This window comes from Fusarium fujikuroi, chromosome FFUJ_chr07, assembly GCF_900079805.1.
Source record: "Fusarium fujikuroi IMI 58289 draft genome, chromosome FFUJ_chr07".
Classification (NCBI taxonomy): domain Eukaryota; kingdom Fungi; phylum Ascomycota; class Sordariomycetes; order Hypocreales; family Nectriaceae; genus Fusarium; species Fusarium fujikuroi.
Genome location: NC_036628.1, coordinates 628,406 through 651,527, shown reverse-complemented (window position 1 = coordinate 651,527; position 23,122 = coordinate 628,406). Strand labels below are relative to the sequence as shown.

General features: G+C 50.6%; 6 protein-coding genes; 3 read left to right on the top strand and 3 right to left on the bottom strand.

The window, feature by feature from the left end:
- Positions 1-144: 144 nt before the first annotated feature.
- On the bottom strand, positions 145-3,318 carry FFUJ_08904 (uncharacterized protein; the record flags this gene model as incomplete). The annotated part of the gene is made up of 1 exon (XM_023580344.1): positions 145-3,318. The coding sequence occupies one exon, from the start codon at positions 3,316-3,318 to the stop codon at positions 145-147; it is 3,174 nt and encodes a 1,057-aa protein (XP_023433135.1).
- A 3,127-nt stretch (positions 3,319-6,445) lies between these two features.
- On the top strand, positions 6,446-11,349 carry FFUJ_08905 (uncharacterized protein; the record flags this gene model as incomplete). XM_023580343.1 has 2 exons in its annotated part: positions 6,446-9,152; positions 9,245-11,349. 2 exons carry the CDS (start codon positions 6,446-6,448, stop codon positions 11,347-11,349), a joined length of 4,812 nt encoding a protein of 1,603 aa, XP_023433971.1.
- Positions 11,350-11,538: 189 nt separating this feature from the next.
- On the bottom strand, positions 11,539-13,215 carry FFUJ_08907 (related to cyclin-supressing protein kinase; the record flags this gene model as incomplete). XM_023580342.1 has 4 exons in its annotated part: positions 11,539-11,715; positions 12,073-13,005; positions 13,058-13,136; positions 13,184-13,215. The coding sequence occupies 4 exons, from the start codon at positions 13,213-13,215 to the stop codon at positions 11,539-11,541; spliced, it is 1,221 nt and encodes a 406-aa protein (XP_023433134.1).
- A 1,191-nt stretch (positions 13,216-14,406) lies between these two features.
- On the top strand, positions 14,407-17,427 carry FFUJ_08908 (related to SYP1 Protein with a potential role in actin cytoskeletal organization; the record flags this gene model as incomplete). XM_023580341.1 has 6 exons in its annotated part: positions 14,407-14,445; positions 14,556-14,648; positions 14,740-14,825; positions 14,877-15,592; positions 15,640-16,683; positions 16,733-17,427. 6 exons carry the CDS (start codon positions 14,407-14,409, stop codon positions 17,425-17,427), a joined length of 2,673 nt encoding a protein of 890 aa, XP_023433133.1.
- Positions 17,428-17,836: 409 nt separating this feature from the next.
- On the bottom strand, positions 17,837-19,372 carry FFUJ_08909 (PTH1-like protein; the record flags this gene model as incomplete). XM_023580337.1 has 2 exons in its annotated part: positions 17,837-19,303; positions 19,352-19,372. 2 exons carry the CDS (start codon positions 19,370-19,372, stop codon positions 17,837-17,839), a joined length of 1,488 nt encoding a protein of 495 aa, XP_023433132.1.
- A 1,079-nt stretch (positions 19,373-20,451) lies between these two features.
- FFUJ_08910 (related to spindle assembly checkpoint protein) lies at positions 20,452-22,825 on the top strand (the record flags this gene model as incomplete). XM_023580336.1 has 2 exons in its annotated part: positions 20,452-20,574; positions 20,648-22,825. 2 exons carry the CDS (start codon positions 20,452-20,454, stop codon positions 22,823-22,825), a joined length of 2,301 nt encoding a protein of 766 aa, XP_023433131.1.
- Positions 22,826-23,122: the final 297 nt, after the last annotated feature.

The following is a 23,122-nucleotide window of genomic DNA, read 5'->3' as shown; positions in this document are numbered from 1 at the left end:
ACATCCTCAAGCCAAACGCTGAATCCCAGTACCAAACTCCAAGGAAACTTCTCGCCGTACACCTTAATCGTGAACCTCTCCAGATCTCTCATCCCTCAACATGTAAGGTCGTGTCATTCGAGCCAATTCTGAATCCCATATCCCCTAGTTCTGCGGCTTCAGATCAGAAATCCTCGTACTTGAGGAATTCGTTAACAAGGCCACCGCGTAGACCGACCCTGCAACTAAACCAGTTCCGACTAAAATCTTGCGCCCAATTCTTCTCTTCTTGGTCGACTTTTTTGTCTTGGGATTCGTCCATCGCCGGGCTGCAAACCTTTTAGATCTTTTGCAATGGCTGTCAGTCCAAATCCTTGCAATGCTGTCAGAGGGGAGAGAGTTTCCACCCCGAATGACCATATCATCGGCCGACTGCATTTTGCGAAAGATCAACATCTGCCCGCTTCCCGACACTACTTCGTAGCCTTCCTCCTGAAGTGATTTGAAGTAAGGGAGAAACTTGGCAGGGTCCGCCAGCTTGACGAGAGCATCAGGAATAGGCATTGGCCTGTCGCTGGCGCCGACTGCGGAATTGGCTTCGGCAACGCTCATCACCCTCAAAACTGGGTCAAAAGCGACAATTTTGTATGAAGCCATGGCGGGCATCTCTGGTGTCTTTGCCGTAGACTCTTTAGCCTTCGATGTGTAATGTTTCTCCATCACAGGCATCGTTGGGCGCCCACATTCGTCGGAATAACTTGTCTGCAGACCCTGAGGTTCGTGCGAATACGGGTCCTTAATCCTCTTGGCCGCATAGCGATCCAGTGCCGTTTTTAATCTCGTGTCATCCATAGGAAAGCTCTCGTCCATAGATCCAGGCTCAACATCTTCCATAGAGCTTGAGCCTTCTTTCACGGGTGGCGATGTTCCTGAGACATTACTGGGAAGTAGAACCGACTTGGACGATGAATTGTCCCTGCTCCAGGACCTGACAAAATCCTCGGGAAAGTCTCTAACATAGTTTCCCGTCAGTTCGGAGGGATGCGCCGTTTTGACCTGCTGACCCTTTTTGCCAGACAGATCCTGGTTCTCGACTCCTTCACTACCTTCTTGAGCTCTGCGAAGGACCGCAGCTCGGATGACATCGGCACTTTCAGGGCCGAAAGGGTCCATATTAGTTTCCGTAGAGCCGGGAGAAGACCTGTTCGGGGATCGAGAATAAGTATATGATGCTGAATCCGGGGAATCTTGGGAACCTGCCTTGGAATCGAACTCTCGGAGGCCGCGGGCGACTTCATCCAGAGGGACCGACATCTTGCCGGTGGGTTCGTTGGGACGAACTCCTGTATACTTGCGCAGGTCCTGGAAGACCTTGGATGCGTCCTCGGGCTGAACAGGGTAGCCCTGAGCCTGGGATGCAAAGTCGGAGTGCCTGTAACTGCCAAGATCTGTGTAATTCTTGCTCAACACCTCAGGATGCACCGCCTGAACGATGTCGTCAAAGCCAGTTGATGGATACTTGTGTAGATCCCTATACTGCTTTGATGCCACTTCCGGGTGAACACGCTCCGTTTGTGGGTCACCGTTCTCGAAAGACTTATACGCACCCAAATCGGTATACTTCTTCGAAGAAACTTCGGGGTGGATACGTGGTGCTGGGTCATCCGCATTCTCGAATTTGCGGTAGGCGGGAAGATCCTTGTACACCTTGGAAGCCTCTTCGGGATGTACTCGATCGACAGGAGGTGACACGTCACGAGCAGCGTACTTATGAACATCGCTGTAACGTTTCGACTTCTCCTCCGCCGTCAGGGGTCGCAAGCCATCAGGCTCATTCCACCTAAAGATACCGCCGTATAAATGAAGGTCGTCATAGTTCTTGGACAACTCCTCTTGGGTAGGCTCTCTGAGACCATCGGGCTCGTTCCAGTAGTATGGACGATACAGGTGAAGATCATCATACTTGCTTGCAAAGTCCTCGACGGGAGCGTCGACCTTCGGGGCTAAAGGCTTGCCTCGCATAGTACGATCCATCTGCGCCTTCTCATGGGCCTTCAAAGCCGCCTGACTTGCCTCGAAAGGGTCTGCGTATTGATCCAAATCCTTGTACTGCTTGGACTCTTCCTCAGCTGTCAGACGACGCAGGCCGTCGGGCTCATTCCATGCAACTGGTCCGTACATATTAAGGTCTTTGTAATCTTTGGAAGATTCCTCCGGCGTGAGCTCACGCAGGCCATCGGGCTCATTCCAATACACACCCTTGTTGTACATATGCAGATCGTCATAGTTCTTGGACAGTTCCTCAGCAGTCTGTGGTCTTTTGCCATCAGGCTCGTTGTGGTAAACGGGGCTGTACTGATCCAGATCATCATAGACCTTGGACTGCTCTTCAGCTGTCAATTGGCGTTTGGCTAGAGGGTCGTCCAGGTTCGAAGATGAGTACTTGTCAAGATCTTTGTACTGCTTAGAATCCTCCTCGGCTGTAGTAGGTCGCTTTCCATCAGGCTCATTGTACTTGACTGGGCCATATTTGTCCAAATCATCGTACTCGGTAGACTTCTCTTGAGGTCTCTCATCTATTACTGGTTCATACTTGCCAAGATCGTCGTATTTGGGTTCATCTGGCTGCCTTGTCTCAGTGTCGATAGTAGGCTTGTACTTGTCCAAGTCGTTATACTTGGGAGTCGAGTCAGCCTCAGCAGACACATCAACGAAGTCAGTTGGCTTGAGGTCTCGCTGAGCATCGTATCGAGCGGCCGTTCCGGCCATTGTGGAGTTTGACACTCGACGGTTTGTTATAGGATCAATGAAAGTAGCATCTTGTCCGTGAACAGCAGAGAAGAGGGTATCTTTCGAGCTTGCCGCACTTGTACTTGCGCGGCTGAAATGGTGAGCATTGGTCACGGTAGCCTTGCGAATGTTGGCCTTGCTATCGCCTCGAAACAAGTGCTCAATAGCACTTCGCTCCACGTCTTCGATGTTCGCTCCTGGTCGGATACCAAATAAGTCGTTCGCCCAGGCCGCTACTTGATCAATGGTAGTGAATTTTGAAGGGTCGACAGATCTATTGAAGCGTTTTGCAGTCTTCTTCGCAGAAGCTTTAGACTTGGCGTCCCAAGAAATGCTGCGACCCAAGGACGTAGGTTGCTGGAACCTGACTGAACCACATCGGCGTCCATTTCGGAACTCAGAAGAGGTAGAAGATGACACGAGAGGGGAATAGTGTCTGCATTGCTCGCATTTCGATTGGAGCGAAACGGTAGAGCGTAAAACATTCGCTGTGCCGGTGCGAGACTGAACAAGTCGTTCACTTGTCCAGATGCGTGTTGCCGCTAGCATGGTAGTAGAGCTATGGATGACCTAAAAGAGCTGGTCAATGTCAGTACTGTGTAAGTGAGTCAATCTTGGAACACATGTTGGTTGCGAATGCCAGACATGTTGCAGATGCTTTAGACTTACGGATACAAGTATGGGTGATTGAGGGCGAGCACCCAGGTGACAATCCCGGGGCTGCTATTGGAACAGTTCAAAAGGCACGGTACGTGATGTAAGGCTGGAACCCGAAGCCGTCGGTTCTGGAAGTGAGACAGTAGTGACTAAGACGATGAGGCTGTATTGAACGCGAGCGTAAAATGCTGTAAACTGAATGTGAATAATTTGAAACTGGAGAATGAAGAGAAAGGATGACGAGCTACATGAGGGGAACCCAAGACCTTAAAACACACTGGACTGGACTGGATGGACGGAACGGAAACGACGAACGACGACACGCGATGGGGCCTTGTTTGGTCAGGGACAGCCTGCGGTGCAATAAAGACCGCCCGGGGGAAGGCACTAAATGAAGTGGAGACCCTGTAAAGTTGGGGGGAGTGGAGAGGACATGGCCTAAGAAAAAGAGGGGACAAGGAGAGAAACAGCCAGTGTAAGACGAGATACGGTTGGATTGATGATTGTGAGAGAGCTAGAGCTAGAGGAGGGGCTTGTTTGGTGACGCCGTGAAACTGTAGCACGGCTGACAGTTGTGACTCGTGTTGAAAGCTTCTTGTGTCTTGTTACTCTGTACTCCGTGCCGTGTATCCAGCCAGATTCACTCAGAGACTTCAGTCCACAACCCGGTAGAACTTACTCCGTACCAAGCGCCGCAAACGTGTCTCAACCTGGTGACGCCTTAAGGCATTGCAATCTCTAGGTATCTCAGACACTTAGGCAGTGAAGTACAGTACCTACCTACAATTCGGACCATTCAGCCGCTGTAACGAACCGTGACTGCAGAAGCCAGACCCACTGCTCGTCGTCCATTTGCGGGGAAGAGACCATCACCCCGAAGCGGCAAGTGGACGCTGTTCCCGCCCCGCCTGTCCGTGAACCAGCCGTTGACGTCAAGCTCGCAGGGCCCAGAGCCTCTGCCTGGGAGATACCTACCTAATGATGGGCACATCTGCTTACACAGCCGCTTTTCTCTTGACCGAAAGATCTTGTGAAACAACATGGCGTAAGGACAGAGTGGCTTACCTGGTTCCAGACCAACACGCAACTATCGTGACCTCCATAAACAGACATTCCGCTGGTTGTCAAGCGGCCGCTCAAAGTTGTTAATGGTGCGGCTCACGCGAGGTGGCAGGGATAGTCGAGGTCGGCTTATCTGGTCTCTGCTAGGGTCTTTGTGGCTTTGAACCCCTAAGACATTCGATTCTGAGGACAAACGAAAGCAGACATGGATTCGATGCGAGCGTATTGAAGCGGAGAATAACGAAGGATATCAACAAAAGCGGCTCTCTTGACTCGACTGAGAAACCTTGTTGCTATCGTGACGGTGGCCTCGACGGTCTCGGCTGAATTTAACATTCAACAGACTGCTGAGGCTATTGATCTTTGTTGTTTAGTGGTTGATTTAATGGCGCATATCGCGGCCATTAAACGACTCAATCCTACCTGGTGTGCGGCAACCAATCGTAAGACGACAGGGGCTTTTTGTCTGAAACCAAGGGATGAATCGCTCTCACATGCTTGCATGCAGTGGCGATCCGTTGCAACCTGAAATACAGGTCATCAATCAGCAAACCAGGCAAACCAAGGCCACCAGCATTCTTTGCTTCTTTTTGCGAGACACGAGACATGCGTCGATCATGCTCTGGTACTTCTGGCACTGACAGTTGCAAACTTTGAGCCTGTCCAATGCTCGGGCTGCTTATCTCTGAAGTGATTGGTACACGAGCTGATAAGTCACATCCGCGCCTCTGTGAATCGATAGTGTATGCCGTGCTGTAAGTCGACGGTTTGAGAAGTGATTACAGGGGTTTCGTAAGCTGATTGGCACACTTTGTGTGAACCACAGCACTCTGTTCATTGTTAGTAAATCGATGGTTCTCAATGGTTCCTTCAGCGGGCGCTTAATGAAGGGAAGTATCGTGAAAGATAAAATGCCATAAAACAGAAATATCTCCGTTACCTATATTTTATTGTGATCTCTACGCAAGATATAAAAGCAGACTCCTGTAGTGGTTTGCGACAAAAATGATAAGCATTTCTACTTACTTAAGATGCTGCAGCCTAAAGGTAACCTTATCAATTCAGTCTATTGAGACTTCAATCTGGCCAAAGACTTTATTGTTGACACTTCTGTGGCTTATTGGAATACCTGGATCCCATTTATTGGTCGTTACCGGGTTAAAGGTATACAACAAGCATTTCTATGGTTGGTGTCTGGTCTAGGTTAGCTGAGATATCGTGAAGAATATCGGGACTTTCTAGCGGCAGAGCACTAGTAAGCTCAAACTTTTCCTCCGTCCATATGATCTTGAATTGAAATTAAGCTGAAAGTAATTCTCCTACTCCTCTGGTAGCATATGGTAGTCTATTGGTAACAAAGGAATTATGCGTAAATAATTCACTTATGCTTCTTAGCAGGTTGGAAACTCACTCACATTACCATTTGCCATTTGCCATTTGCCATTCGCCAGGCTGAGGTTCGGCATGAGTCAAAACGGCCAGGGCTCGGCGTGAGAGTCTATTGACGAATGAACAAAGCAAACAACGTTTATCTAATAATGTAAAAGAAAAATCTAAATTCTCTTCTACTATATAATCTCTCAACTCATTCATTAAATTTGTCATCATCCATCGTCCTTTTCCATCAAGAGTTAGGCTCATGTACATATTGAACAGCCTGACCCGCCCATCTTCAATCAACCACGCCCAATGCTGTCAAAAAGGCCTAGTCTGAAGACGCACCAATTCGCACACGATTTGCATCAGTACTTTTGTCACCTAGGATAAAGGCCCTAGGTTTAGCCACGGTCCGTGCTCCGTGACATCATTGCCTCACCACCAAATTTCATATCATCATCAGCCTCGAAAGCCGCAACCGAGTTAGAGCCAACCGATCATCAGCCGAGTGACACCTGTCACTTTTGAATTATACTCTATATTTGTATTTTTACCTGGTCACCACCAAATCATCACAGCCATGAAGCGGTCTCAAGGGAAACCGACAGGACGTGGTTTTGAAGGACCCCGCCCCGGTTTCTCGGGCTTTGGAGGCTTTGGCAACGCCGCCTCCGGGACTTCCTTGTCGTACCTCGCCGAGCCTCCTTCATTTGCTGCTGTCTCGGATCCGAATGTTGTCGTGTCGCTCAAGAACATTCTGAAGAAGGACAGCACTACCAAGGCCAAAGCGCTCGAGGAGCTACTAGCTTATGTTCAGGCTCATCCATTTGACAAGGATGGCGGGGTTGAAGAGGGCATCCTCGACGTTTGGGTCCAAATATATCCTCGCACATCTATAGACAACTCACGTCGCGTGCGTGAACTGACGCATAACCTCCAGTTTGAGCTCATGAAATCAGCCCGCAAGCGTTTTGAACGTCATCTGCCAAAGATCGTCGGCGCATGGCTTGCCGGCCTGTATGACCGTGACCGTGTTGTGGCCAGGGCTGCTAGCGACGGTCTAACCTCGTTTCTCAACACCCCTGAAAAGGTCCTGGCGTTTTGGACCAAGTGCCAGGGCCAGATCCTTGACTATGCCATTGATGCTATCCAAGAAACACAAGATACCCTGAGCGATGAACGATCAACAACGGCGGAGGATGCCGAGGCAAAGTATTATCGAGTTGTTACTGCTAGCTTGTCACTTGTCTTGAGTTTACTGCAAAAGGTTGAGCCAAGTAACTTGGAGAAGTTGCAATCTCGATACGATGACTACTTTGCGGAGGAAAACGTTTGGAAGACCATTACTTTCAACGACTCGTCAGTCAGGAAGACGGTATGTCAGCTGCTGTTCGCCTCCATCGACCGGAAGTTGCCATATGCCGATGATGCAAAGGTCAAGCAAGCCTTCATCACAGGAGGTCTGAAGACCAACCAAGCTGGCTCGGCGCTCGAATATGTACGGGCGTTGACAAAAATGACACAAATATATCCCGATGTTTGGACATCAACGAAGACACCGAGCGGTCCAAAGTCTCCCCTTGGCAGGCTGCAGGCATTCGTCGCCAAGGGATCTCAGGGCAGTCCGCCCAAGTTCTGGGAGTACTTGGATCAACTGCTGATGGTTCTGCCATCGGATTTGATCACACCCGAGGTTGCTTCCCAATTTTTGACTTCTCTCAAGTCTGGTATCACACATCGCGATGAACCTCGAACGAACACTTCTTACGCATGGAAGTGCTTCATCGATACAGCCAAGCGCCTCCTCAAGAACCTCCCGGCCGACGACCAATTGCCATTTGTGCAAGAGCATCTCTTCCCTCTTATTGAGCAGTTCTTGTTTTCGGTGTCAGAAAAGACAGTAGCTATACCGCTTGGCCCAAACGCGATTTCCGTCCTGGTCGAAGCCTACATCGCCACTGTCCAAGCCTCACCATCGGTGGTATCCGCGTCCAAGGAAGAATGGGACCGACTCGCCAGTGTCTTCTGCGCAAAGATCTCCGGATCGTTGCCTGAAGTTTCGCGGGAGTATCAACAGTCTCAAGAAAAGATCTCTGAGGAGGGCCGACGGTGGTTCGGTCTCGTGGGCCAGATTGAGGAGAAGATAGCTGACCTGGAAGAAGAGGTTCCGGACCATACAGCTCAACCCTCTCTCAAAGCCATTTCTCAGAGTATCACACTGCTGGAGAGCCGGAACTTGAAGCCATTTGGTGCAGCTCGAATCATCGAATATGCCTTGAGTATGGCACCTCGCTTATTCGACGGCGAAGGGGCTGTAACGCTCTCCACGTTCTTTACTACCCTGGCTCGTGATGATGCTGCCAAGGCTGTCACTTCGCCCTCCTCGAGGTACCTTCTCTCTTCGCTTCACCTTTTCGGCTCCGTGTCAACTCAATTCGCACCTATTTGGAACTCTTGGGTCGAGGCTGTCCTCGATCTACCATCGGAGGCTACCCGTGATGTCGCCCTTGCATCACTCATCTCCAACGATAGAGGAGCTGTTCTCGCCAAGGGAAACATGGACTTGCAAAAGCACATTATTGGTCAGGCTGTCCTTTTGGCGGTCGGTGGTAGCAATGATTGGGAATTGCTGGAAGCTGCTGTCACATACCAGACTCTTACCGACAGCAATTACCGAGAGCTTGTTCAAGCTCTTGTCGAAATCCTTGAGAAGGAACCTTCGAAGACGGAATCAACACTCCAAGCCTTGGAGATTGCTGCCAAGGGTCGACCGGAGCTGTTCTCCCGCGATGAACGCGTTCACACAACGTTGGTAGCTCTGCTTCTCGGTCTTTCTGAGCTAGAGGACTCCGCCATTTCTTCAAAAGCGACTGCCATCCGCACTCTTCTCGATACCCACACTGACGGAAAGCTACCTGTTATTGCTGTCGTTCAAGCCAACCTCGAGCGAGCAGGAACGCAGTCTCTGGACATTAACACCTTGGTGTCGCAAGCATACAGCGCGGTCTCGAGTGACATCCCTTCCGAAGAGCTCTTCCCAAGTACCAATGTGTGGATGAAGGAACTTGCGCCATTGTTGGAACTATCCGTCAATCCGGCTCTGTCGATTACAAACAGCATTGGCGGTGCTGTGGCCTTGGTTAAGGGAGCCCCTCGATCTACCAATCTCAGAATTTATCGGGATAGAAAGGGACGCGCCATTCCTATAAGAATGGCTCTTTATGTGTCTCAGCTTTCGGAGAAGCTTCCACTGTCTCAGTTGCCCAAACCCTTCAGCTCGAGCTGTTGTATCTTCAGTGTCTGACTGTGCAGCTCATCTCTGATCAAATCACCTGCATGGAGGAGAATCGACTGTGGCAAACTCTGAAACATGCTGAAGGTAGCGCACAGGCTGAACAGTTCGTCTCCAAGACACGTGGGATCTTGAATCAGTTGGCTGCTGATGCTGGCGCCTGGAGCGACTCGGAAGAGAAGCCGATCATCCAAGACCTCATTGATCTATTAACCCAATACTCGCAAGAGCTGACGCCCAGAGGGCTATACAGTGCACGTGCGCTCAGTGAGCTTGTCCAATTCCTAGCTGAGGCGCATGGAGCATCATCCAGCTTCGAAGACGCTCTTCTGAAGCCCGATGTTCTCAAGATTGGCCCTACCACCGTCCTGCCAGCCTCGGCTATAATTGCCGGGTTTGGTGAGACTCTGCAGCCCTCCAAGATTGCTAGCAACTTCTGCAATAAGGTTGTGAGTGAGATCGCAGGAGCCAAGGCAGATAGTGACAAGACATTGATGACTCTTGTTCTTCTGTCGCAATGTGCTCAGACTTACGAGGCGGGTGAAATGCCCGTGGCTAACAACCGAATCGTTTTTGCCGTCCGCCAAATAACCTCTTGGCTGGACGAGCCTGAAAGCCTGAGCCCAGCCCTTTGTGCCGAGATTTGTCGAGCATTGAACAAACTGCTGCCTTGTATGAAGGACGTTTACGGATCTTACTGGGAAAAGACCATCGAGTTTTGCATATCTCTCTGGAACCGTGCGCACGAGTTTGAGTTGAACGAGGCTCTTCCCTTCATTCACTCTTCACTCAGGCTATTCAAGACCATCGAGTCCTTGCAAGAGCCTAATGATGATCTAGAGGATGCCCTCAAGGAGTACGCCAGTGCTAAGCCTAGGGCGTTGATTGAGCTGCTGCGACTTCCTCGGGATGCTCGCTCCCAGCCACTTGAGATTGTGGATGCCATGCTTTGCCGAGAGGTCCAGAAGATTTCTCTGAGACATGTGCCTGATCTGTCTGATCTCTTTGGCCTGGTGGCGTCGGAATCGCGGGACATCCAGACAGCTGCGTACAACCTACTTCACCAGGCTCTTCCTGAACAGCAACAGCAGAAGTCCATTGATGCTTTGCTGGAAAAGACAGGTATGTGTAAAGATCTACCTCACGAAGACCAAGAACTGACAGCCACAGATGCCCGACTCCCTGACGAACTCCTCTCACTTCTTCTTGACGCCCCCACGCTCGAGAAGTACTCTGACGAAATGCTTGCCGAATTTCCCTCTCCTATCCGCTCATACCTCCTATCCTGGAAGCTCGTTTTTGATGCCTACTCGACATCATCATTCAAGATCCGAAACGACTTTACTGATAACCTGAAACAAGATAATTGCGTAGGGCCACTGCTAGACTTTATGTTTGACGTGCTGGGTCACTCAGCTGCTCATCCATTGAAGCTAGAAAAGGTCAACCTCACTTCAGAGCACATCCAAGACTACGATGTGAAGTTGGCAGAGTCGGAACCCGAGGAGAAGAACATGCAGTGGCTGTTGGTTCATCTCTTCTATCTTCTCCACAAGTACACACCTGGGTTATTCCGTGCTTGGTACATCGACTGTCGCTCAAAGCAGACACGCATCGCTGTTGAGTCGTGGACGACCAAGTACTTCTCGCCCATCATAGTCTCAGATGTCCTAGATGAAGTCCAGAAGTGGGCTGATAGCCAGGAGCCTCCTGCTATGGACGAGAAGGAACTTGTTGTACGTGTCGCGCGATCCTCTAGAGAAATCATAGCTGGCTATGAAGTCGACGAGGATCAAGCCGCCATCGCCATCAAGATACCTCAGAACTACCCCATCGAAAACGTCTCTGTGCAGAGTCTGAATCGTGTCGCTGTCAATGAGAAGAAGTGGCAGAGCTGGATCATGACGACACAGGGTGTCATTACTTTCTCCAACGGCAACATCATCGATGGTCTTCAAGTCTTCAAGCGAAACATTCTCGGTGCGCTCAAGGGCCAGACCGAGTGTGCTATCTGCTACAGCATTATCTCGACCGACAAGCGCATGCCTGATAAACGATGCACCACTTGCAAGAACTTGTTTCATAGGACGTGTTTGTACAAGTGGTTCCAGAGCAGTAACCAGAATACTTGCCCGCTATGTCGAAACCCAATTGACTACCTGGGCTCAGATACGAAGAGACGACAGGGCTAGAAGGGGCATCACTGGGTAGTATAGTATATAAGATAGAATAAAAAGTCTTGCATTAGCATTCCAATGTTATGTCCTGGTAGAGAGATTGAGTCGATGGCACGTCTACACTTTGGCACCGCCATCTTCTTTGTCCGAGTCCTCTTCGATGACCTTCACGTCCCCGTATTTCTCGTCCTTAACAGACCTGTCCTACAGCTTGGCACCGCCCTCCTCGTTGTCCTCGCTGTCTTCAACAAGCTTTGCGCCACCGTCTTCCTTATTCTCTACAAATCCACTCTGCTTGTCATCCTTCTTGTCAGAGTTTCCAGTCTTGTCTATCTCGGCATGGTCGCGCTTAGGAGGGTTCTTGACCTCGGAGGGGATGAACTTGTTATTATCTGGTTGAGGTTAGGGTTGTTGGAGAGCAGGGCGTGAAGTACGTGCCTTCGGGGGCGTCCATTGTGTCTGTTTGGGGTATTTTTGAAGCGTTATTGGAACGTGTATTTTAGTGTGTTATAGTGTTGGTCTATGTGAAAGCGAATTGGGAGATTAAATGAGGCAAAGAGTCTAACGTTGATAATTGATTTGACGGTGAGTTGTTCATTATTGGTATGCAACGCTAGTGCTTCAGTGATGTGATGCTCAGCCAATTGACCTCACGGGTTCACGGCCAGGGCTTTGTGAGAAAGAGCCTTGGGATATCTGTCAGTGACGTTGCTAAGGGGGGAGAGAATCGCAACTGACCTGCTCAGCAGTAAGTCGCTGACTGTCGTAGCGAAGGAGCGATGACACAAGGTCGATGAAGTCAGGGTCTACATTCGGAAGAAGGTCTTCCCAAGGACGAGCGGGGAAGACAGTCCATAGCTCGAAAGGTGCGACCTTGAATTGTTTTGCCTCGGGCCATGTCTCAGGCGTGGGCGTACCAATTGTTTTGAAGACGCTGAGGATAAGGCCAAGTTGATTGCCATCTTCATGGACCGCGCGAGACTCGAATATAGGGGTTGGAGGGTCGCGGAGCGCTTCTGAAAGCATGACTCCTACTCCCCACATATCAACCTCTGGTCCATAGGATTTATGTCCGAAGAGAACTTCTATCGCGCGGTAAGGACCTGTTCCGATGTCGAGGATCTTATCATCTGCTGGTTCTGAGTGGGTTGATAGCTCGGGATGCCATGCTGTGCCAAAGTCGGAGAGATATGCTGGGCCAGTTGGAGATGAGAGGAGGATTGCAGACGGTTTGATGTCTCGATGGATGATGCCTTGTGCGTGTATATCCTTCAAGGCGTGCACAACGTCTCGGAAGATAGATCGGACAGCGTCGAGTGGTAAGGGACCGTTGGCGAGAAGATCTGCCAGAGTATACGGTACGAACGGAAAGACCAGCACGAATCTCTGCTCCTGATCACGAAACGTTTCGAGGAGAGGAATACACGGTTCTCGCAATCCCTTGAGTATCTTGGCCTCCCTCTGCGGATTATGCGGCTCAATATCCTGATAAGTCACAATGACCTTAAGCGCCCTATCACCCGAACGAAAGACCTCTGAAGTTACACCATCCGAAACAGGCCTACAGTTCCCATAAGGCCCAATGCGTATCCCAGAGTCACCCTCCTCTTCCTCCTGAGGAGGCGAAGGCGTTGGTGTCGAGGTTGGCTGACAGGCGAGATTGTACTCGTCCTAGGCCATGTCAGCGGATCCGCGAGTTCTGGACCGCTGAAGTTAGGCGCACCTGAGTAGAAGCGATTTGGTAGGCGGCCTGTTCTATGGCGATGGCCTCACTCATGCTAGTTGTAGCAAGGGAGGCTTGTCTACGTGTGTGAGTTAGTATATGTACGTTACACATTAGGCTACTTACATTTTTTGGATCGTCTCGTAGCGCTGAGACATGGTCAACGCAGCTTTCCATCCCGGTAGTTCCATTGTTTTGCTTTGCAGGGTTTGCTTAGATAGGTATTGAAGATGACAGGTCAAATTGGGATCTAGAAAGTCAACTGCTGTCAAAGGATTATAGCACAACAGATAAAATTTCCCCGCCTATGGCTGAGAGCTTAAATCAACAGAGAGAACTTAGTTACTGGGATGTCTCAGGTTTTGAGCATCTGCTTTTCCACCAGAAACCAGATGGGGAACAGGCCCGCTATTTCATAAAGCAGAAACAAGGCCAAGATGACGAGGAGCAGGGGGTATAATAGCTACCTATGCAACGCCTGTCAGGTCAGAATAGATCAACAATTCTTCAGTATACGCAGTATAAGATACATGAAAGTAGAGCTTCATCTGGGTTGATATTATTCAAGTACCGAGACTACACTATGAGGTCATGTCGGGGCCTCGTGACTCTAACTTAATTCGTTAGGGAACTTCTCGAAGGCCTCTAGAGAAAATTAACCAACCACCAAACGTTTTGCCCATTAACTTAGCTCCACCGTCTCCAAGCTAAGCTACCCCAGCTGGGGAGAAAAGAAAACTCAGGACCTTGACCCTAAGCGACAAGAATACTTAGGCAAATCTAGCCTAAGCTTAGGGGGCACTTGACCTTGTTTATTTTGACACCCTATCTTAAGGTCCAGTCTTTTCTTGCTTCCTGAGAACCAGCCCAAGCCCAAACCCGACTCTGCCAGCCCTGTCTTGTTTCGCTCACTTTCAGCGCCAGCCTCTCTCTAACGTTAGTTATTCTGGGTCAAGGCCTTTTTAGCCGTTGTCGTCCCAGCCAAGGCATTAAGTTACTCTTCTTCTTTTCCAACCTCGTGTCCCGTCCCCGTCCATCCTCGGCGGCATTGCATTGCATTGGCATTGGATCTACGCATTGTGCGGCAATAATACTCACTTACTCCCCAGAGTCCGACTCTTCCGATAATATCACAATCATCTGATCTACTACGGATACTCCTTTGTTACGTAGCTCATCATCGCATACGAACGAACTCAGCTTGTCTACCTCGGAATCTCGACCGACCCCTCTCGCTCAACCAAACCCGCCATGCGCATCTCGTCCTCGAGCGATTAATCCTATAATTAATTCACTACTCCCTCATCCGCATCTATACATAATTACAGTAATCCTTTGCGCTGCCCATCATGGAGGATATGGCCAGGGCCGAGTATCCCGCCATGCTGGTAAGCTTAATCCCCTCGACCTCCAATTCTATCGTCATAGGCGACAATGGAGGCAGAAATCAATACAATACCATGCTGGACTTTGGCTGACTCTTTTGCGCTGTGAAAAGGCAACTCTCCAGCCCAGCCAGGCGGTGCACACTCTTACCGAACGAATGAAGCGCATGTCCCGCGTCAACACCGAAATTGCCGACTGGCTCCAGGTACGACAATCCGCAAACCACCAATGGCTACGCAACGACATGGCATCACACTGCGAGCCTCGTCGACATCCCGCTAATCAATTCTACACAGGAGCGCCGTCGCGTGGAGGATCAGTACGTGCAGGGCCTCAAGAAGCTTGCTACCTTCAAGGTTCCAAACTCTCAGTCTGAGCTAGGGTAAACATCTCTCCTGAGGCCTTTGTATCGCAATTACTCACAGAACTGCAGTGTGTTCCAAGCGCCGTGGAATAGAATCATCGACTCGACGGAAAACATCGCCCACTCGCATCATCAGCTTGCCGATCGCATCGAGAGGGACATCGAGCATCCGCTGCGCAATTTTGCCAACCGCAAAGATGTCCAGAACATGAACACTATGTCCAGCAACCTAACGACTATGGCCAGAGACCTCGAAGAGTCCCAGAATCAGGTCGATAAGCTTACCAAGAAAGGAAGCCGTGCAAACACTTCAAAGGTCGACGCAGCTTCTTCCAAGCTCGAATCTGCTACAGGGCAGTGGGAGTCGCAGGCACCTTTCATCTTCGAATCTCTCCAGGCCCTCGACGAGTCACGAGTGAACAACTTGCGTGATCTTCTGACACAGTATCAGACCCACGAATCTGATTCAGCTGGGCGTGTGCAGGAGAATGCAATGGAGACCCTTGCTCTCATGCTTGAAATCGACACGGAAAAGGAGATTCAGTCATTTGTGCACAGGGCTACGGCTGGCAAGGCAAAGCTTCCTACAAGGACATCAACACGGCAGTCATCTTTCGCAGGCACAACCCCTTCGACTCCAGTTCCTCCAAGCACTGCCGATAGCACCAATTTGCCTGCTCAAAGCGCCCACACATCATCTCCTGCGCCTGTTCCAGCTCCCGCCTCTTCCCATGCAGGCGACGATGATATCAGCGAACACAACTCGGTTCCACAGGAGAAGCCAGGTAGGCCCATTGGCAATTCTCGTTTACCGGTCACTAACAGCTTCAAGGTGGTAAATTACGCCGCCTCGGTACCATGTTCGGTGGACGCAGGAGACAGAGCATGCACGCCGGTTTCGGCCAGCTCTCTCCTGGAAAGCTAGGCCCCAGCTTCGGACGCATGGGAACCAGTCACAGCCAAAACGAGCGCGGTGTCTCCCCTCGAGGCTCCTCCAACAACCTCGCAGAGCACCACCGATTGTCCTCTCTAGCAGAGACTCCCGATGTGCCCAAGCTACCTAATAACGAGACCGACTCGCCCAGGCCCGATGCCTCGCATGAGAACACGAACGGAGTGTCGCACAACGGAAATCTGCTCGACAGCCCGATCCCACACACGACTGGGGGTACAGTCAACGGTAACCATGAACCCGATCTGTCAGATGTCCAGCCTCCCCCTGGCCCTCCGCCGTCACACAAGCAGGAGAACCAGTCCCCCGCGCCGCCACAGCTCGCAACCAAGGACGCTGAAGGATTTACCGTTCCACCACCAATGAACGACCCCATCTCTGAGGCTCAGCGTGAAGCTAAGGAATCTGGCGAAGATCCTGACCAGCTTCTCAAGGTCAACATTCAGCAAACGCCTGTGGAGGACGAGGACCCAGAGGCCAAGATGGCTGCTCTTTCTAGCGTCGCCAACAGTCTCAAGCTTGGACCGGCCACTCGTCGTAGTGGTACAGTGAGAGGACGTCGTGACGTGCGCCATACCATGTATGTGCCACCGCCCAACCTCCCTGAGAGCGGCACGGACTCGTCTCTGAGCGCTAGACCAACATCTCCATCTTTCGCACAATCTCTTTCCAAGGGAAGTGCAGTTGCAGCCTTGGCATCTGAGGCTAGCATTGCTGGTACTTCGGATACACAGTCTGTGAGGTCGGGCAACTCATTGGGTGGCCTGAACCATCCTCAGCATGCGCATATGACTGCTCCAGGACTGAACACGTCCATCATTGAGAGTGTTTCCGCTACATTTGAGGATGGCGTCGTCAAGTCTACAACCATTACTGGCGAGATTGCATTCGTCAACAATCCCAGTGACTCTGGTGATACGAAGAGTAAGCAACCCTCATTATCACAATACTTACACCCACTAACACATATCAGGCTACCAGACTATACGCATCAATAACTTTTCGGCCCTTGAGCGCATCGGACCGAACCGCATCTTTGTGAACTCATCTCCTGACCATAACGATCAGTTCACCATGGGTTTAGATCACCTCTCCAATAACACTCCCGCATTCTCATACCGAGTATTTTCCGAGGACTCCGAAACCCCTTCACTGGGCGAGCATGCTCCTCTCTCCCTCAAACCCGCATGGAAGCCTCAAGGAGACAAACTCGGCCTCTTACTACAGTACCAGCTCAACCCATCATCAAAGCTCACCGCCCCTGTGACACTACACAACGTCGTCATCGTCGCCACCTACGAAGGCAAATCCAGCGGCGCCCAGACAAAGCCCGTAGGAACGCACCTCAAGGACAAGCACCTCGTGTACTGGCGTATTGGCGATCTCACCCTCACGACGGAACCTCACAAGATCGTCTGCCGCATCATTGGCGCAGAAGGCGCAGAGCCCAAACCAGGCCACATTGAAGCACGCTGGGAGTTCACAGCCACCGGCGATCAAGTCATCGGTAGCGGTATCTCCATCTCCAGACTCGACGAGGGCAAGGGTAAAGGCAAAGATGTATCTGAGGACGATCCTTTCGCGGACGACACCGCCAGCACAGAACACAAGTGGGTTGACGTACCTATCTCGAGAAAGCTCGTCAGCGGTAAATATGAAGGACGGTAGTGGGTAGTGTTGAATAATTTTCACGTGCATGGATAGAAAAGACAAGATATCTGCCATATCTTGGCGGCGCATTGAATAGCGAGCGTAATGGGGCTTGTTCCTGGGGGTGAACTTTTCACTCATCTTCATTTTGTTACCCATCTTCATTTTTTTTTCCTTTAGTATAATTTTCTTTGTATGCGTATTTGTATGTTTAAAACCACCTGACACCTAAGGAGGAACAGAGAGTAGGCTCTTGTATATGGAGCTGAAAGAAACAGAACCATGATGAATCATAAAAAAGGACAATGTGTCCAGAGTCTTTTTGCTACGTCGCTGCGTCTATACCAATTCCTTTTTGTCCTTGTACTCCTACAACTATCCTCATTCAGGGGACGTAAAGTTATGCTTTAAATATACAGAAATGATCTCACGCCTTTTTGCTCTTTTTACTATCTTGGTCCTTCTTATACTTGGAATACTTCTCCCCTAGGTAACGCCACGTTCTTGAGAATCCGCCCATCAATAAGCCCTTAATACTTTGCACAGTACTTGGCCAGTTGACCGTTTGCTTAATAACGATGCGCACCGTTTCGTTGAGTTTCTGGGCGTCGTCTGTGGCGATGCGGCGTTCAAACTCTCCGCCCTGCATCTTCTTAACGGCGCCGCCTTCTTCATCCGTTGAAGCTTTCATGAGCTCGTTGAACTCTCCGCGGGGAATACCGAAGCGTCTTTGGTACTGGAAGTACAGACGTGATCGGAAGGTTTGGGGGAGTCGTCTGACCATGTTACCACGACGTACAGGATCCATGTCTTGTTGGAGTTTGTTGCCGGCTTCAGGGTTCATGATCCAGTCTGTGTCGTCGATGCGACAAGCACCTGTAAAGTCGACATTGGGAAGAGTCTTGACAAGAGGAGCGTACAGACGACGGAAGTGAACGATGTTGTTGTCCACGATGTTTGTGACCTTGCTCTTGTTCTCTGTTGGGAGAGCCATTCGTGGATCGCCTAGATAGCTGAGACCTGCGATGGTGCTGTAGAGTTCAGCTTCGGTGAATTGTGGTGGGAGGAGAAGAAGAGCTGTTCGGACTGCGGCGATGAGGTTATGTTGGTTCGCGAGTCGGACGCGAGGATGGTCGCGGAGAATCTTGACCGGCTTTTGAAGACGACCAGCGAGGTATAGACTGTCCCACGAAGAAAGGTCGCGAACGAGGTTATCGATACTTGTGACGCCGTACTTGATGAGCATGCCGTTGACCTCGACATAGGGGTTGAAGTAAACGCCAGCACCCCAATTCTGAACTCGCGATACGACACCTGAACCTAGCGATGCAAGTCCTGAGTAATGGTTCCGATGTTGCTTCATGTTGATCGAATGCCAATGCTCAACATGCGACACGCCAAAGATAAAGTCCAGCACTTTCGGTGATCCCTTCTGCGACTTGATCAACGCCTCCGGTGGATTCGGATGCACAGCGCGAAAGTCTGCTTCCGAAATACTAGCCTTGGAAGGGCTCTGCGGAAAGACACCAGAGCCGTAGGCAAAGCAGTACATTATGGGCGCATTGAACTGCCGCAGCATAAGGCGCAAAGCTTCCTTGAGCTCATAGTTGATGATCATGTGTTGGTTTGCGCCGAAGAGTCGATGTGGTAGGTCGGCGAAGGACTTGATGGACGTGTCGAGGTCTTCCCATTCGCTGCTGAAGACATTGAGTTTGCTGCTCGGTGTTGAGGATGCGCTGCTTGCGATGGATTCGTTAGAGCTTGCACTTGAGCTTGAGCTTGAGCTTGAGGTGGAGGGCTTTGTTGAGTTGGAGTAGTATCGTTTGTATTGTGTTGGGGGGATTTGTCGTAGATGGGAGGATCGAAGGGATATGGCGCGGGTGGTCACGGAGGACTAGAGATGTTAGAGCACAACGGAGAGCTAAGGGGATATAGAGCTTACCCGGAGGCCAATTGAGGCCATTGTTGCAGACCAAAGTTCTCGACAGATGATGCAAGAGGTTCAGTTCAAGGTTACAAGCTTAGAAGGTTGTAAGAGGTGATGTTACAGCTGAAGCTCTCGATGCCGAGGTGATCTGCTGCCGCGGAAGCTTCGGTCCCATTCACCCAAGACCAAGAAAAGCTATAAACAAGCGCAAGCAAAAAGGAACGAATAAAACCGTCGTCATTCAAGAATCGACGTCAGTGGAGCTCAGTTTTGTAAGCGGATGGATCGCAAACTCGAGTTCGGTGATCGTCGGGTCCTGAAGCTTGACACAAGGGAAAAGAAAGAGGAGTGGGTCATGAGGAATGTGGGATGGCCAATTAGGAGAGGCTCGGGAGACGGGGACAGGGGTCCATCTTTATCAGGTACGGAAGACGTCACTGGGATGATATCGACTTGGCAGGCTTGGAGAGAGGATGGTTTGCAAGGATGCGTCATTATGGGGGAGTGATTGGAGAAGTTTCTCAGGGGGTTACGGATATGTTTGGTTTGAATTTGGCTTGGGATTGGACCGTTTAACGGGTTTGTGTAAACTCAAAGAGCTATTAACGGCGAAGTGCTATCAACTTACAGACAGACCAGACGTAACAACAACAGAACCATTGTTGACCAACCCTAGTGCTACAACAGTAGCATTTGGTTAACAATCTGTTAATTGTAGGATAGAGACTAACCCTAGCGTTTTCAATGCTAAATTAGCCTGCCGTTACACGCCTCCAGAGTTCAAGAAGCTTCGTGGAGCTTAATACAGAGCTTCTTCTGGCATACCCTACACATCGGCTCAAAAAGTCTTGAGCAAATCTCTCGACCCAAACGCTCTCGGTAGAAGAGTAACTCATCACACTATAAAAACAGTTATGCAAAGCTACTTACAACTCTTCTGCAACAAACGACCTACTCTTATGCCGCAATTCTCTTTGGATCTCGAAGTCCACTCTTGAACGCAAGGACCAGCTGAGTCACGTGATGACGCAAGCTACCGTGGTGATCGCAAACAAACCATCTCCATACCGCGATCTTTCAATCATTCAAGCAACGCAGCCCACAAAACTCCGAAAATGCGCTCCTTTACGCCCAGTGAGAAAGATGGGCATGGGAGTAGACGAAGCTCTGTTAATGCCAGGTTCCGAGCCAGCACGTCTGCCATAGACAGACCTCAGACATCTCTACGACAGTCCAGGGTAAGTCAACACAAAACAAAACAAACATTCCCGAGCTCGAACATATGTTTCTGACCGCGAACCTTGGCTGCAGATTTCCTCTTTTCGCTCGAGTACACAACCGACATACAATCTACTCACAGGTGATTCAAATATTCCTCGACCTCAATCTCGACAAAGCCACGTCGCCGAGTCTGTCCGTCCCGGTTCGCGCGAAAGTCATAAGGAGAACATGGCGCCCCCGGACGCGGACGAGTACGAAAAGTACAGGCGAGAAATCGAGTCATTAAAAGCTGAGATTGGGACGCTGCAATATCGAATTCAGACTTCCGAGCAAGAGAAAGAGATTGCGACATCGGAACAAAGCAGCAAATTGGAGCAAGCTCGACGGCGGGAGCAAGATGAAGCGCAGCACCGACAAGCGGCTGAGGCTGAGCGCGAAAAGGCGGTAGCGCAAACAGAAGCCCTTCGAAGGGAGCTGCAGGAAGTTAAAGACTCGATTGATGGTGACAAGAAGCAACTAGAGCGCAAGGCTCGTGAAGCAGAGGACGAGGCCCGCTTGCTGCAGGAACAGCTTGAGGACTTATCCACAGCGAAGGACGATGCTGCCCGAATTGCCGACCGAAAAGCCACAGACATGGAGATGCAGATTGCCGCGGCGCAAAAGACAATCCAAGAATTTGAGCAGGAGAGTGAGCAGCGGGAGACTGTGCTGCAGCAGACACAAGCTCAATTGGCCGAGAAGGATGGAGTGATCGCGAATCTCGAGGCCGACGTCCTACGACTCAAAGCGCAAAGCGGCGACGCAGAGACGATGGAGATTATCCGACAGGAACTTACCGAACAAGTTCAGCATATCCGAAACCTCGAGGCGACGAATCGTGATCAGCTCTCCGAACTTAAGCACCTACGAGCGTTGAGCAAAGCAGTTCAAGTTGTCGAAGAAGAGAAGCGAACACTGCAGCGAAAGTTGGAGGCGGCGGAATTGGTTGAAGAAGAGCTTGCTGAGGCGCGTATACAACGACAACGATTAGAGGACGAGCGCTTGGCCTGGTCAGCGTATCTTAGAAACGCGGCCGAGACAGACGAGTCTGAGTTTGACTCACCAGAAGCTGTTGCGAGAGCCCTTGTCGAGGAACGCTTGACAAATGCCTCGTATGTCGAAAAGGTGGGCGCTTTGCAAGCTGAGATCACTGCTGCGCAGAATACCATCCAATCGCTCCGCGACGAGCAGGTCCAACTTAGGAATGAGGTTGAGAATGCAAAGACTGTGGCAAATGCCAGCAACGCCGACAAGGCCCGAATGCGACTGGAGCGCCAACGTGCCCTGGCCGTCAAGGAAGTCGAATATCTCCGCGCACAGCTCAAGACCTTTGACACCGAGGACGAGACACTTCAACCAGAACAATTCGACCAAGCCCGTGTACAGCGCGTGCAAGAGCTGGAGGATCTTGTCGACAAGTATAAGATGGAAGTCCAGAACCTACACGCCGAGCTATCGTCAATCGAGCCCTCAGCACCAAGCACACCCCAACCCACGACAGGAAGCAAGCGCTCAAGAGCGGAGGATGACAGTTCTCAAGAGCAACTCGGTCAACTCACGCGAAAGAAGCGTATGCTAGAGGAGCAATTGACAAAGTCGCAAAACAAGATTGTCCTGCTGGAGAAGGACTTGTCCACCAGCAAGGAACAACTAAAAGCTGCTAAGCAACAAACGCAAACGCGTGTTTTATCACTCAAGTCCAATCCTACATCGGACTTTGAAGCCATCAAGCGCTCCACCCTCGAGGCACTGAAGAAGGAGAACGAAGACCTCCTCGCAACCCTCCAATCCAAGACCGCCAACTCCTCCGTCCCCATGATCCCAACCTCCGTCCTCGCCGCAATGGAGCGCGAGATCACCGCTGCCAAGGCCGAAACCGCCTCCGCCGAGAAGCGCACGCGCCGCCTGAAAGAAGTCTGGGGCTCCAAGTCCCAAGAGTTCAAAGAAGCCATCTTCTCCACGCTCGGCTGGACCGTGACGTTCATCCCCAACGGCAAGATGCGCGTCGAGAGCACGTTCTACCCCTCGCAGACAGACGAACACGAGAACTCGATCGTGTTTGATGGTGAGCGGGGTACGATGAAGGTTGGCGGTGGGCCGAGGAGTGATTTCGCGAGGAGGATTAGTGATCAGATTGGGTTCTGGGTTCGGGAGAAGGGATGCATTCCTGGGTTTTTGGCGGCGCTGACGCTGGAGTTTTATGAGGAGCATACGAGGGCTTCTAAGTAGGATGGATGTGATGATAGTTAATACCCCTGTATATTTGTGCTTATAATGAAGTCAGCTGAGGATTGTATTTAGGTGACTCAGATGACTCTGTAATGTATCCGTGGACTATATATCTTCATGATATGGGCCCCAGATCGGCATTAAACTTTGATGCAGAGCTTCTTAACCGACACGCTGGCTCGGTTCCAAAATCCAGTTATTGAAACTGATGCTTTAGTTCGGCTTGACCTTGATGTTGTGACTAGTGCACTATGGTGATATAAGGGTTCAGCCGTAGTTCTCAACTGCAAACAACAC